Source organism: Patella vulgata, chromosome 3, assembly GCF_932274485.2.
Source record: "Patella vulgata chromosome 3, xgPatVulg1.2, whole genome shotgun sequence".
NCBI classification, from domain to species: domain Eukaryota; kingdom Metazoa; phylum Mollusca; class Gastropoda; family Patellidae; genus Patella; species Patella vulgata.
In genome coordinates, this window is record NC_065881.2 from 16,411,403 (window position 1) to 16,424,996 (window position 13,594).

At 35.6% G+C, this 13,594-nt stretch overlaps 2 protein-coding genes across 2 annotated transcripts; one reads left to right on the forward strand and one right to left on the reverse strand.

Moving 5' to 3' along the window:
- Positions 1 to 896: 896 nt before the first annotated feature.
- On the forward strand, positions 897 to 7,470 carry LOC126815860 (uncharacterized). The gene is made up of 4 exons (XM_050541856.2): positions 897 to 1,064; positions 1,646 to 1,731; positions 2,859 to 2,908; positions 4,961 to 7,470. Exons 2-4 carry the CDS (start codon positions 1,656 to 1,658, stop codon positions 5,885 to 5,887), a joined length of 1,053 nt encoding a protein of 350 aa, XP_050397813.1. The 5' UTR covers positions 897 to 1,064; positions 1,646 to 1,655; the 3' UTR covers positions 5,888 to 7,470.
- Positions 7,471 to 11,793: 4,323 nt separating this feature from the next.
- Positions 11,794 to 12,947, reverse strand: LOC126815302 (uncharacterized). The gene has a single exon (XM_050540871.2). The coding sequence runs from the start codon at positions 12,939 to 12,941 to the stop codon at positions 12,183 to 12,185; it is 759 nt and encodes a 252-aa protein (XP_050396828.1). The 5' UTR covers positions 12,942 to 12,947; the 3' UTR covers positions 11,794 to 12,182.
- Between the last annotated feature and the right edge of the window lie 647 nt (positions 12,948 to 13,594).

The following is a 13,594-nucleotide window of genomic DNA, read 5'->3' on the forward strand; positions in this document are numbered from 1 at the left end:
TACGGAGAGTGAGAGAGAGAGAGAGAGAGAGAGAGAAATGGGGTTTAACGTCCACTCGAGACAAACCAGGTCATTTCGGGACTAACATATGGTTTAATTTTATTTCAATAATTCGCTTGCGCGTAGCGGTCTTTGTGACTTTAGCAGTGGGAGGAAACCGGAGGGCCCGGAGAAAACCCGCGAGGTTGGTCAGCGAGCCTACTACTACTACTAGTACTCTTGAGTCCTTGCCACGTACAACCGGGGATTCGAAACCACGCCTGCAGTTGACTCAATGGCAGGCTTTATGATACAGCGCGCACGTGCTAACCATTCGGCCATCCAAACCACCGTTAGGCCACGTAGTTCCGAGCCAAACTAATTCCTGCTGTGGATAGAGCGTGGTGGTAAATATATGATAGGTCAAAAACTCACCTGCAGTCTAATTAAAGGCTCAATACCACTCTTGTTGTAACTGAATAATATGTCCCAACCTTTATTCTGGTCAACAAATTGTACTATTTTAGAATATTCCAATTAATTGATGATACAAATTTCATCTTAACACATTTAAAAATTTTGAAAAATTCAACATAATGGTTTGAAACGTCTTAACGTTAACCTTTTCAAATGAAACTTCGATTTAAAAATATTTTCGAACCCTCTGGACAAGTAAAATAGGATGTAATGGATAATTTACACAACAGCGTAGGACACTTAAATATCTAGTACTTAGATAGAGATATCATTTATTTTCTGGAGCTTTCAAGCCAGCAAGAGTGTTAAAATTATTGTCCCTTTATTAAGTCACTCAACCTATATGTGTATATAAAGACAGCTCAGTTAAACGGTATTTCAACTTGTATGATGGCCCAACCCACCTCAATAACAAAGTTAACAGCTACTCTCTTGCACGGGTGACTAAACATGCTCTTAATAATAATATTAATCTAGGCCTACCCTAGAGTAGATAACAAACACGAATCTTACTATAACTATAAGGTTAAATCCACCGGAACAACATACAATTACTTAGAGTCCAGAGTAGAGGATCGTATAGAACCTGATCTGGAAATCTACCATAAGTAAGTAACAAACATCATCTCTCAACTCTCCATGTTTCGAAGCACATCAGTAGGCCTAAGTATATCTCAACGTTTTTAGTTACGTTCTCGTAGCTTATTAAATCTACCCATATATATGGAATAATACTGCACACGGGTTGGAACATTCTAAGTTGCCATATTACCGTATCAAAACTTCCAGCTTCCTGATGTAAGGCGCCGCCCCGCCCCTACTGTCGCTCTCCATGCTTCCAGTACTCCCACTGCCTTTCCACTTCACAACACAACCGTTTTTACCTAAGTTAAGATTTCAGCCCACAAGAAGTGATGATAAAATATACAGATAATGAATGGTAGGCCGTATGTATTTACTTAAATATTGTATGCTTAAACGTACAATACCAACTTGTGATTGTTACATAATTACCTATAGTAAATCCATAATCAAAATTTTCCTGATAGCACACGTATGGCGTATGCCCGTCTTCATTAGCCCAGTTCGGAGCAGAACAGCAGGACGTTAAACCCCATTTCATTTCTATTTTAAAATGGTCAATTATAGGTTATATTTTGAGAACTGTATTGTATTTTGTATATTTTAGATTTTAAAAGATGTCTAAATTACCTCGACAACCCGTAGACTATGTGTTGTATATTAGTTGTCTAACAGTGGTCTACTATATAATATGTAAGTATCTGTTAAATATATTCTACAGAGTGCTAACTCTTTCTAGAACACCTGTTACCACTTATGAATAAATATAGCTTGAAACTCAGGTCCGGATTAATCTTTTTCCGAGCCCGGGATGTTCAATAGTGGATGGGGAGGGGGGGGCAGGGATTGAATGCAGAAAAAAAGCATACTGCGGCACATAATATATTCGAGTTGTTGTATTCTTGGGTATATTTGTATTAAACGCCAATCAAGGTAGGATTCCTAGCCAGACCTTTTTAAAGACCAAAGTCAAAATTACCCACAGAGCCCTTTTTGGTAGACCTGGTACGGTAAAAACGCTCACTCTTTCTAGAACACATGGTACCACTTCTGGTGTGAGGAGTTCTAAAACTACTCAAAGATGTTATTGAAATGTTATTGAATGTTAATAGAAATATATAGTTGTGTGCCACAACCTGAAAAATATATCCAAATATATCTATAATTAAAGACACATTATGGAAAATTAGATAAAGAGCTGGCAGTTCTCACTATAATAGTTAAAAACTAGATAATATAAAAGGAATTTGCTAAACATTTCAGTCAAATTGATCCACTATGAACCAAGATTTTAGCTATTGAATTTTCGGCCTAGCCTCGACCATCATTACTAAAGTCGGTAGGATAAAAAAAACATATTCTCGAGTATCCATTTCATGATTACATTATGAATGGAAGTTGAACAGCAAATCGCTGATTAATCACGTTAATCTTGAACCAAGATTTTAGCTATTGAGTTTTCTGCCTAGCCTCGATCATCATTACTAAAGTCGGTAGGATAAAAAAACATAGTCTCGATTATCCATTTCATGATTAAATTATGAATGGAAGTTGAACAGAAAATCGCTGATTAATCACGTTAATTTTGTATGTATCGTTGCATCCTCAGATAACGTATTAGTGGACTGCGCACACTACTTGTTTTGTTCCCTGTCCTTTAAATTTTTTAATTCATTCAATCGTCCAAAATGTTTTACTATTGTTATTGCCCCTGATCAATCTGAAAAATTTTGTGATAAGCTTTATTGACTGGTTGGATGACTTGGCTGCTGTGAGCATATGGTTAATTGCCTGGCAACTATCTTTTTATATGATTTTAGATGGAATAATGAGGTTGACCCCAGAGGATTGGAATGAGAGGAAATCAAATGTAAGTATTTTCATACATCCACATTTTAACCCTTTTTGTATTTCTGTACTGTTTACTGGTCTTTGACAGTACATGTGTTATTGGGGTCAATGCATAGAGGTGTATGTAGTCATATATTGTTGTTGCCTGTGTCTGTCCACACTTGATTGTACGTACTCCACAGAGATAAATTCTTAATTGTTTGGGAGCCACGGTGGCTAAGTGGGTAAGACGCTGCCTCGCTAGCCTGGAGGTCGCGTGTTTGATTCCTGCATTGGCCGAGAAAGTTCATCAGGATTTTCCGACGTGTTTTTCCCTTGTCAGTGGTGCAGAACACAGGGCCTGACAAGGACAACTGTCTAGTCGTTTGGATGGGATGAAAAATTGACGAGCCATGTATGCATTGGCGTGCACATAAAAGATACCCTGGCGGTAGGAATTCGATATAAGAGTAAGTCATAGTGTCGCTGCCCATGTAAAATTTCCCTCATAGTACACTGTATGGCGTATGCCCGTCTGCATTAGCCCAGTCGGAGCAGAACAGTAGGACGTTAAACCCCATTTCATTTCATTTCATATCTTAATTGTTTGGAATAGTTTGTATTGGAGTAAATGTAGTCCCTATCGATTTTTAGCTTTTTATCAAAAGTAGTTCTAGAGTTATAACTGTTATCAATGTATTACTGTACTCGTAGTTAGTCCACGCATTGACATTTCTTCACTGATATTTATACGCCCACATTTTCATTTGAATGTATTATGGCGTCGCTCCTGTCCGATCACAACTTGTTTGTTGACACTCTACAGTTCAGAATTTTAATCCGATTTTGACCAAACTTGAAATATAGGTCTATCTCCCAAAGATCTTGGTTCCTTTCGATATCGGCATGTATCAGACCCTAACTTCATGGATTATAGTCCCTGGTTGTACGGAAAATCATGTTTTAGCTTGTGGACACTCTAGAGTAGCGATTCTCAACCAGTGTGCCATGGCACACCTGTGTGTCGCGAGATCTACCTAAGTGTGCCGCGAAATAATTTTCAACGGTACACTATGTAAATGCGAAAAACCACGTGATCCCAATGTTCATAGCTATGTTTTTCTTCTTTTTTTTTAGTTTGAATCATGCTATGTGTCTATTACTAGTCTGTGTCTGCCGTCTATGACTTGTCATGTTTTATTTTACAAAATTCAAATATTTTTCATATATATTTAGCCAGGTGTATCGCCATTTTGTTCATGTGTTTCAAGGTGTGCCGTGGGCAAAAAAAGGTTGAGAACCACTGCTCTAGAGGTCACAATTGTCATCTGATTTTGATGAAACTTGAAATGCATGTTTATAACCAAAAGATATTGGTTCCTTTCGATATTCCTGCATAACTTGTGGTCCCTCTAGAGGTCACAATTATTATCCGATTAATAAAAAGGTTCGAATATATCACCGTTACACCATAATGTTGGATGAGTTAGAGTTTGTGAAAATCGGACCAAAACTGTTGGACAAAATGGCCGTCTCTAGTACGGAAATAGTGTAAAAAATATGGTATATCAAGGTTGTGTACCCTCAACAGGTCACAATTTTGATCCAATTTTGATGAAACTTGTCTATAATCTAACGATCTTGGTACCTTTCAATATTTGCACATATCGGATCGTAACTGCCTGAATTGTACGAAACATCACATTTTTAGCTTGTGGTTCCTCTAGAGGTCACAATTTTTATGCGATTTAAAAAAACGTTTGAATATATCACTGTTACACCATAATGAGGATCAAGTTACCTGTCTAACCTTGTGGGTTTTCTCCGGGTCCTTCGGTTTCTTCCCACTGCTAAAGACCGTTATGTGCAGGCGAATTATTGAAATAAAATTGAACCATATATTAGTTTCGAAATGACCTAGTTTGTGTCGAGCGGATGTTAAACCCCATTTCTCTCTCTCTCTCTCTCTCTCTCTCTCTCTCTCTCTCTCTCTCTCTCTTTTATTGATAGTTTTGTTGTATTATTCACTTTGTATTTTCATTGTCGAGTGGACCTTAAACCCCATTTCTCTCTCTCTCTTGTATTTTCACAGCTGAAGAATATAAACTGGATGGAAAACAAAGAGATGTGGAGAATTCATGAAAAATATAATAGTCCTGGTATAACGTCAGATATTACCATAGTAACGGCCTACTTTGATATCGGTACCTTTCAAAAGGATGGTCGTGGAACATATACACCGAATAAATTCAAAAAGTGGATGGAAAGCATCAAACGAATTGAAAATCCGCTAATAGTGTTCACAGATTCACAAGAAATTGTTGAAAAGGTAAAAGAACTCCGACAAGGTTTTTGTGAAAATGAAACACAGATCTATCTAGTGTCCAGGAATGATTTGTGGGCATTTAAAATAGCCCCTGAAATTAAAGACGTTATGTCGCAAGAAAATTATCCAAAACATTATCCAAATACAGTCAATGAGAATTACAGTTCATGTATGCATGTTAAATTTGAACTAATCGCCAAAGTTATTGAGGAGAATTTAGCTGATACCAAATTCGTAAGTTGGATGGATATTGGATTATATCGTTTTGTGGCATGGGAAAAGAATAAATTTAAGTTAACTTTACCTCCTGATTTTGATTCAACAAAGATTGCCTATAATGAAATCAAAGCCCATTATTCTTCGTCTACTATTGAGGATATTATAACAGATAATTTAGTGTGGGTTGGAGGGGGACTGTTTGTTGGTAAAACGGATCTTATGTACGTCCATTGTATAGATTATATGAAGAGCGTCACAAAAATGTTAGAGTTAAAATGGATTAGTACAGATCAACAAGTTCTCTATAGTATGTATTTACCAAACTTTCCTCTCAGACCTCGTGTGGAGATTCAGGTTTATACGACCCACTCAATGGATGACTGGTATCACCTGGCAAACGTCCTCAAAGATACCCACGAGATCAAAACAAGACAAGTCAAAACAGTGTCTTTTTATTTTTTACAGTATTTATAGAAATATAGACATCCAAAGTCTTTGTGTGGCAACAGGTGGAACTTAACCCATTAGCATTTAATACAACAGCAGCTAGTGCTCCTTACCAACTAAGAGGCCAAAACCGTCGAAGTCATATGAATTGCCATTCAAATAGGACTACTCACGTATTTGGACGAAAAATTTGATTAACGATTACAATAAAAGTTTAAAAAAAAGAATAGAGAGATGAATAGAGAACAAGGTAAAAACAAACGCGATTTTTTGTACAATCAGGGGCAATAATTCTCAAATGTTATAGCCTGAAATGTTCAAATATCAAAAGGGACTGAGATCTTTGGAATATAAAGATATCGGATAATAATTGTGACCTCTAGAGGGACCACGGGCTAAAAACGCGATTTTTCGTACAATCAGGGGCCATTATTCAGGAAGTTAAGATTCAATATATACAAAAATCGACAGGAACCAAGATATTTGGGTTATAAACATGCATTTCAAGTTTTATCAAAATCAGATGAAAATTGTGACCTCAACCATCCTTAGGGTGTAACCGTGATATATTCAAACATTTTTTTTAAATCGGATAAAAATTGTGACCCGAGTGTAGTAGTATCAAATTAGATGGGTATGAAAACTAATCTTTAGCGCTGGTTTGTGTAGTTTATTTCATTTTATTTATTTTTTTCTATGCACGCTGTTTACGATAGACTCTGAAGTAGAAGCCTCATGCATTCAGTGACTAGACTATCTGTGAGATCAAAAATTGTTACCCCTACTGCTAGTTGATAAACAAAAAAAAACAGCTAGCAAAAAACAATTATTGTTTGAAACATTCCAAATATTATTATATACTCTTCAAAAAAGTAGGGGATATTCAGAAACAATACAAAACTGCGGAAATGCACTGCTGTTTTTATTAGAGGTAACCAGTGTATGTTAATAACAGGCCAATTGCCTACACATGAACATAAACAGTTCATATGGGCGGCTTATCTGACGGCCCTATTTAACTCGCAAAGAGATACACCGTCAAAAGTGAAAATGGACGTTTTTGCTTTTTGTCTTAATAATGAGTAATTGCTCCACCAATCCTCAACCATTCAGCAATTCTTCGTGGCATGCTCCTAATCAACAGTCCAATCACGATTTGGGGCAATCTGACCCACTCCTCTTTCAATGCTACGGCCAATTCTTACAGTGTTGTCGGTTGACATAGACGTCGACGAACAGGTCTCCCGATCAAATTAAACGTAACACACTAAAGCAAAGATACGCTAAACAGTAAATCTTATGCATAAACCGATATATAGGAAAGCAAACATGGATAGATAAACCAGCACACAGCAGTTTTTATCACCCCTTCCTTGAAGTGTTAAATTTGACAATAAACCCCTCCCCCATGTATGGCACTATTGCGTGTCGCATGTGCAGCTCAGTGGTTCTGTTGGGGCGATAAGTTCTTCATCTGTGAACATGTTTCGTAGGATGAAACTTTAAAAGCCTTGTTGTTGTTTTACTATTTTATATCTATTTTCAGTTTTCAGCTACTGGTATAACAAATCAGTTGCATTAGGAACAAATTTTACTTTCTTACAATTTCATGTTTCACAAATGTACATTTTCGTTCTTTCTTTTTTTTTTTTTTTTTTTCAATTAAAAAAAAAATGTTAACTTTAAATAAATCATATTAAAAGTATTATGTGTTTAGATTCAGTTTCCAAGGAGTAATGTCAACTGCCCAACCTCATGGGCTTTCTCTTTGGCATCCCCACTGCTAAAGACCCTTACTGACAAGCCATATAAGATGAAACGAAATTGAGGTAAGCCTAATGGGGCGAAAAAATTGGGATTTTTGAAAGAATTTGATTGTAAATTATTGTAATTTAGCTAGGCAAAGCAATAAATCACTGAAGATTCTCAACTTTTCAAAGATTTCATTTTTTTCTCCCAGGCTACGTTCAGAGCTGAACTAGTGTAAAATTCGTACCAATCTCCCAGTCTTTGTACATGCAACTATGCCTGTTAGGGCCCTGGATGCAAAGACTGATAGCACTAGCATGTACCAACCCAATTTTTTTTTTTTTTAAGCAATTGCTTTGAAACCTGGCAGAAATAATTGCCGAAAAAATAGAATTTCAAAACCGTTTAAATTTTTAGAATCAATTTTTATTAATTTTGTTTTTCAGGTTCGAAATCTGGTCAAAAAGGGGTAATTTGACTTCAGTGCAATGTAAAAAAATTTGTTTTTCAATGAATTAACATGAAGCTTGGTAGAATAACAGTTTGGTTACTCCTTATTAAATTCACAATCATTCAGATAACAAATAAGACCCCCTTGTTTGCTATTCCTCCTTTTTAAACATTTGCTCCCATCACACATCCTAAAATATGCAGGGGAAAAAGACGATATTATGGAGAAATAGAAAGAAGGATGTGGAGAGATGGTTTTAACTCCACTTAACACAGTCTATGTCATTTTGGGACTAACATACGCCACCGTAGTGGGGATGCCACAGAGAAAGCCCATGAGGTTGGGCAGTTGACATTACTCCTTGGAAACCGATTCTAAACACATAATACTTTCAATATGATTTATTTAAAAGTTAATTATTTTTTTTAATTGAAAACAAAAAGAAAGAACGAAAATGTGCATTTATGAAACATGAAATTGTAAGAAAGTAAAATTTGTTCCTAATGCAACTGATTTGTTATACCAGTAGCAGAAAATAGATATAAAATAGTAAAACTACAACAAGGCTTTTAAGGTTTCATCCTACGAAATATTCAGTTCAATTCAATAAAATAAAGAAAGAAAGAAAATAAGATAAGATAAAATAAAATAAGATAGATAGATAGATAGATAGATAGACAAATAGATAATTAAATAAATAGATATTGGTTATTTATATAAAATAATAACAATATATGGTATTATATAATAATATTTGGAATGTTTCAAACAATAATTGTTTTTTGCTAGCTGTTTTTTTTAGTTTATCATCTAGCAGTAGGGGTAACAATTTTTGATCTCACAGATAGTCTAGTCACTGAATGCATGGGGCTTCTACTTCAGAGTCTATCGTAAACAGCGTGCATAGAAAAAAATAAATAAAATAAACTAAACCCAGCGCTAAAGATTAGTTTTCATACCCATCTAATTTGATACTACTACACTCGGGTCACAATTTTTATCCGATTTAAAAAACCGTTTGAATATATCACGGTTACACCCTAATGATGGTTGAGGTCACAATTTTCATATGATTTTGATGAAACTTGAAATGCATGTTTATAACCCAAATATCTTGGTTCCTGTCGATATCGAATCGTAACATCCTGAATTATGGCCCCTGATTGTTCGAAAAATCGCGTTTTTAGCTTGTGGTCCCTCTAGAGGTCACAATTATTATCCGATTTAAGAAAAACGTTGGAATATATCACCGTTACACCGTAATTTTGTCTGAGTTTAAATTTCATGAAAATTGGACCAAAACTGCCGGACAAAATGGCCGCCCTTCGTATACGCAAATAGTGTAAACATCTGCTATATCAAAGTTGTGGACCCTATAGAGGTCACAATTTTTATCCGATTTTGTTGAAACTTGAAATGTAAGTTTATAACCCAAACATCTCGGTGCCTTTCGATATTTGCGCATATCGGATCGTAACTTCCTGAATTATGGCCTCTGTTTGTACGAAAAATCGTGTTTTTAGCTTGTGGTCCGTCTAGAGGTCACAATTATTATCCAATTTTAAAAATCGTTTAAATACATCACCATTCCACCAAAGCCCAACTTAACCGGAGCGGGGCCCTGGGCCTGACTATAGAATCGCGGTGCGACGAAAAGATAATTTCATATCCTTTGGAATGGCACGCATGTGTAACACACAATTAAACGGTCTGTAATACAAGAATAATTACATAATATCTGATCACATACGAAATCTATTCAGTTCTGAATGGTATACAAGTCTAGATCGATCACCCAGTGGAACTTCACAGAGAAGTTTGAGGGATATCTCAGTCTCCGCCCTCGCGCCGCTAGATAGATGACCGTGAAATTTTCATCTGGAATTTTGAAATTTTTCTCTTTTTGCCATGAACGTCGGGCCCCCTAAACCGCAGGGCCCCGGGCTTTGCATTCCACCATAATGAAGGTTGAATTCGAATTTCGGGAAAATCGAAATGAAACTGCTCGACAAAATGGCCGCTCTTTGTACGCAAATTGTGTAGAAGTGTGTAATACGAAGGCTGTGGACCCTCTAGAGGTCACAATTTTTATTCGATTATGATGAAACTTAAAACATACCGTATCTTTATATCCCAAAGATCTCAATCCCCTTTGATATTTGCACATTTCAGGCCATAACTATCTGGATTATTGCCCCTGATTGTACAAAAAATCGCGTTTGTTTTAGCTTGTTCTCTATCCACCTCTTGTAAAATGTGGGCGTATCCTGCCTGGCAGCCGCTGATTTTTAATGAATTTAACCTCATTGAAATACAAAAATAGTCCATAACCTACAATAAATAAAGGTTTTAATTTTCAAAAATGAATACATGCACAGGTATATCAATGAAAATATTACATGAGAATTTGGGAGTAAATAAGTCTTTAATATAAAAAAATGACGCACACAAATTTAATATTATGATAATTGTTACTATGAAAACCCTAACAAAATGTACGAAAATGGGAACTAGATATGTTTTAAATAAGACAGAACACACAAAAATTAATTTAATAATATTGGCTAAGCTTATATTAATTATGCAAGAGCAACAGCTGCTTATTACAAGTCTTTCTTTAGGCCTGAAATATATGTTATCTAAATTATCAATTAGACATTAATTAACTTATCCAGGCCATAATAAACTCTCGATGTCAAGGCTAGCCTTCGATGTTGGCTGGATTAGATTCCTATATGGCGCTAACGGCCACTGATAATTAAATCAAATAAAAGTGGATAATCGAGACTATGCTGTTTATATTAATAATTTTAGTAATGATAACCGAGACTATGCAAAAATTTCACCCGCTTCTTTCTCGGCTCATAGTGGATCAATTTGACTGAAATTTTGAGCAAATTACCTTTACACTATCTAGTTTTTAACTATTATAGCGAGAACTGCCATCTCTTTATCTTATCTCCCATAATGTATCTTTAATAAACTAAGAAAAACCCAATCCATAAAATGAGTCAAAAAGCACACATATTAAAGATACATTATGGGTGATTCGATAATGAGTTGGCAGTTCTCACTATAATAGTTAAAAACTAGATAATGTAAAGGCAATTTGCTGAAATTTCATTCAAATTGATCCACTATGAACAAAGAAATAAGCGATTGAAATTTCCGCCTAGCCCCGATCATCATTACTAAAGTCAGTATGATAAAGAGCATAGTCTCGATTATCCATTTAATCATTAAATCGTGAAGGACAGTTATGCAGTAAATCGCAGGCTAGCGATGTCATCGAGGGTTGATTATGGTCTGGATAGGTTAATTAATGTCTAATTAATAATTTAGATAATATTTCAGGCCTAGAAAAGAAAGACCTGCAATAGACAGATTTAGCTCTTGCATAATGTATGTTAAATGTAAATAAACTGTAAATAAATATAGTGTACTAATCCATTTTAACTCTAACATTTTTGTGACGCTCTTCATATAATCTATACAATGGACGTACATACGATCGTTTTACCAACAAACAGCCCCCCCTCCAACCCACACTAAATTATCTGTTATAATATCCTCAATAGTAGAAGAAGAATAATGGGCTTTGATTTCATTATAGGCAATCTTTTTTGAATCAAAATCACGAGGTAGAGTTAACTTAAATTTATTCTTTTCCCATGCCACAAAACGATATAATCCAATATCCATCCAACTTATGAATTTGGTATTGTACGATTGTACGAAAAATCGCGTTTTTAGCCCGTGGTCCCTCTAGAGGTCACAATTATTATCCGATATCTTTATATCCCAAAGATCTCAGTCCCTTTTGATATTTGAACATTTCAGGCCATAACTTTCTGAGAATTATTGCCCCTGATTGTACAAAAAATCGCGTTTGTTTTTACCTTGTTCTCTATTCATCTCTCTATTCTTTTTTTTAAACTTTTATTGTAATCGTTAATCAAATTTTTCGTCCAAATACGTGAGTAGTCCTATTTGAATGGCAATTCATATGACTTCGACGGTTTTGGCCTCTTAGTTGGTAAGGAGCACTAGCTGCTGTTGTATTAAATGCTAATGGGTTATGTTCCACCTGTTGCCACACAAAGACTTTGGATGTCTATATTTCTATAAATACTGTAAAAAATAAAAAGACAGTGTTTTGACTTGTCTTGTTTTGATCCCGTGGGTACCTTTGAGGACGTTTGCCAGGTGATACCAGTCATCCATTGAGTGGGTCGTATAAACCTGAATCTCCACACGAGGTCTGAGAGGAAAGTTTGGTAAATACATACTATAGAGAACTTGTTGATCTGTACTAATCCATTTTAACTCTAACATTTTTGTGACGCTCTTCATATAATCTATACAATGGACGTACATAAGATCCGTTTTACCAACAAACAGTCCCCCTCCAACCCACACTAAATTATCTGTTATAATATCCTCAATAGTAGACGAAGAATAATGGGCTTTGATTTCATTATAGGCAATCTTTGTTGAATCAAAATCAGGAGGTAAAGTTAACTTAAATTTATTCTTCTCCCATGCCACAAAACGATATAATCCAATATCCATCCAACTTATGAATTTGGTATCAGCTAAATTCTCCTCAATAACTTTGGCGATTAGTTCAAATTTAACATGCATACATGAACTGTAATTCTCATTGACTGTATTTGGATAATATTTTGGATAATTTTCTTGCGACATAACGTCTTTAATTTTTGGGCCTATTCTAAAGGCCCATAAATCATTCCTGGACACAAGATAGATCTGTGTTTCATTTTCACAAAAACCTTGTCGGAGTTCTTTCACCTTTTCAACAATTTCTTGTGAATCTGTGAACGCTATTAGCGGATTTTCAATTCTTTTGATGCTTTCCATCCACTTTTTGAATTTATTCGGTGTATAATATGTTCCACGATCACCCTTTAGAAAGGTACCGATATCAAAGTAGGCCGTTACTATGGTAATATCTGACGTTATATCAGGTCTATTATACTTTTCATGAATTCTCCACATCTCTTTGTTTTCCACCCAGTTTATATTCTTCAGCTGTGAACAGGGAACATGGATAATAAAACACTGTACATGAATGAAACAATCTGATTAAAACACAGATCCAATTTCGTTTCGTTTTTATAGTTCAAAATTTCGATTTTACTTTTCTTTACTACACATGGATCTGGAAGCGTTGTTATTTAACTCGTGTTCCGCTTGAAATGAGGGGTCAGCCAATCAAATGGTCTGTCGAATCGAGCTTTTGACCTTTTTTGCGCGGAACTGTGGGTAGACATTAGCGGCTATAGAAATCGAAACAAAGCAAAAGTAGATACATGGCGGTAGCTAATTGGTTAATCGAATGACTGACGTAATCGGGTCAAATGTCGCTTGCTTGGTACCTGACGTCAAAGAACGTGAACTCCCACTATAACTTGTTAGATCTACATGTAGTGTAGGCCATCGAAAGTATAGAAAACGAAACGAAATATAGATCTGTATTTTAATTAGATTGATGAATGAAATGAAATAGGGTT

Bases quoted from the DNA above. Each gene is read 5' to 3' on its own strand.
- LOC126815302 (XM_050540871.2), bottom strand. From the start codon at position 12,941: ATGGAAAGCATCAAAAGAATTGAAAATCCGCTAATAGCGTTCACAGAT.
- LOC126815860 (XM_050541856.2), top strand. From the start codon at position 1,656: ATGTCTAAATTACCTCGACAACCCGTAGACTATGTGTTGTATATTAGT. The intron at 1,732-2,858 runs GTAAGTATCTGT...ATATGATTTTAG, and splicing joins AGTGGTCTACTATATAATAT to ATGGAATAATGAGGTTGACC. The intron at 2,909-4,960 runs GTAAGTATTTTC...GTATTTTCACAG, and splicing joins GGAATGAGAGGAAATCAAAT to CTGAAGAATATAAACTGGAT.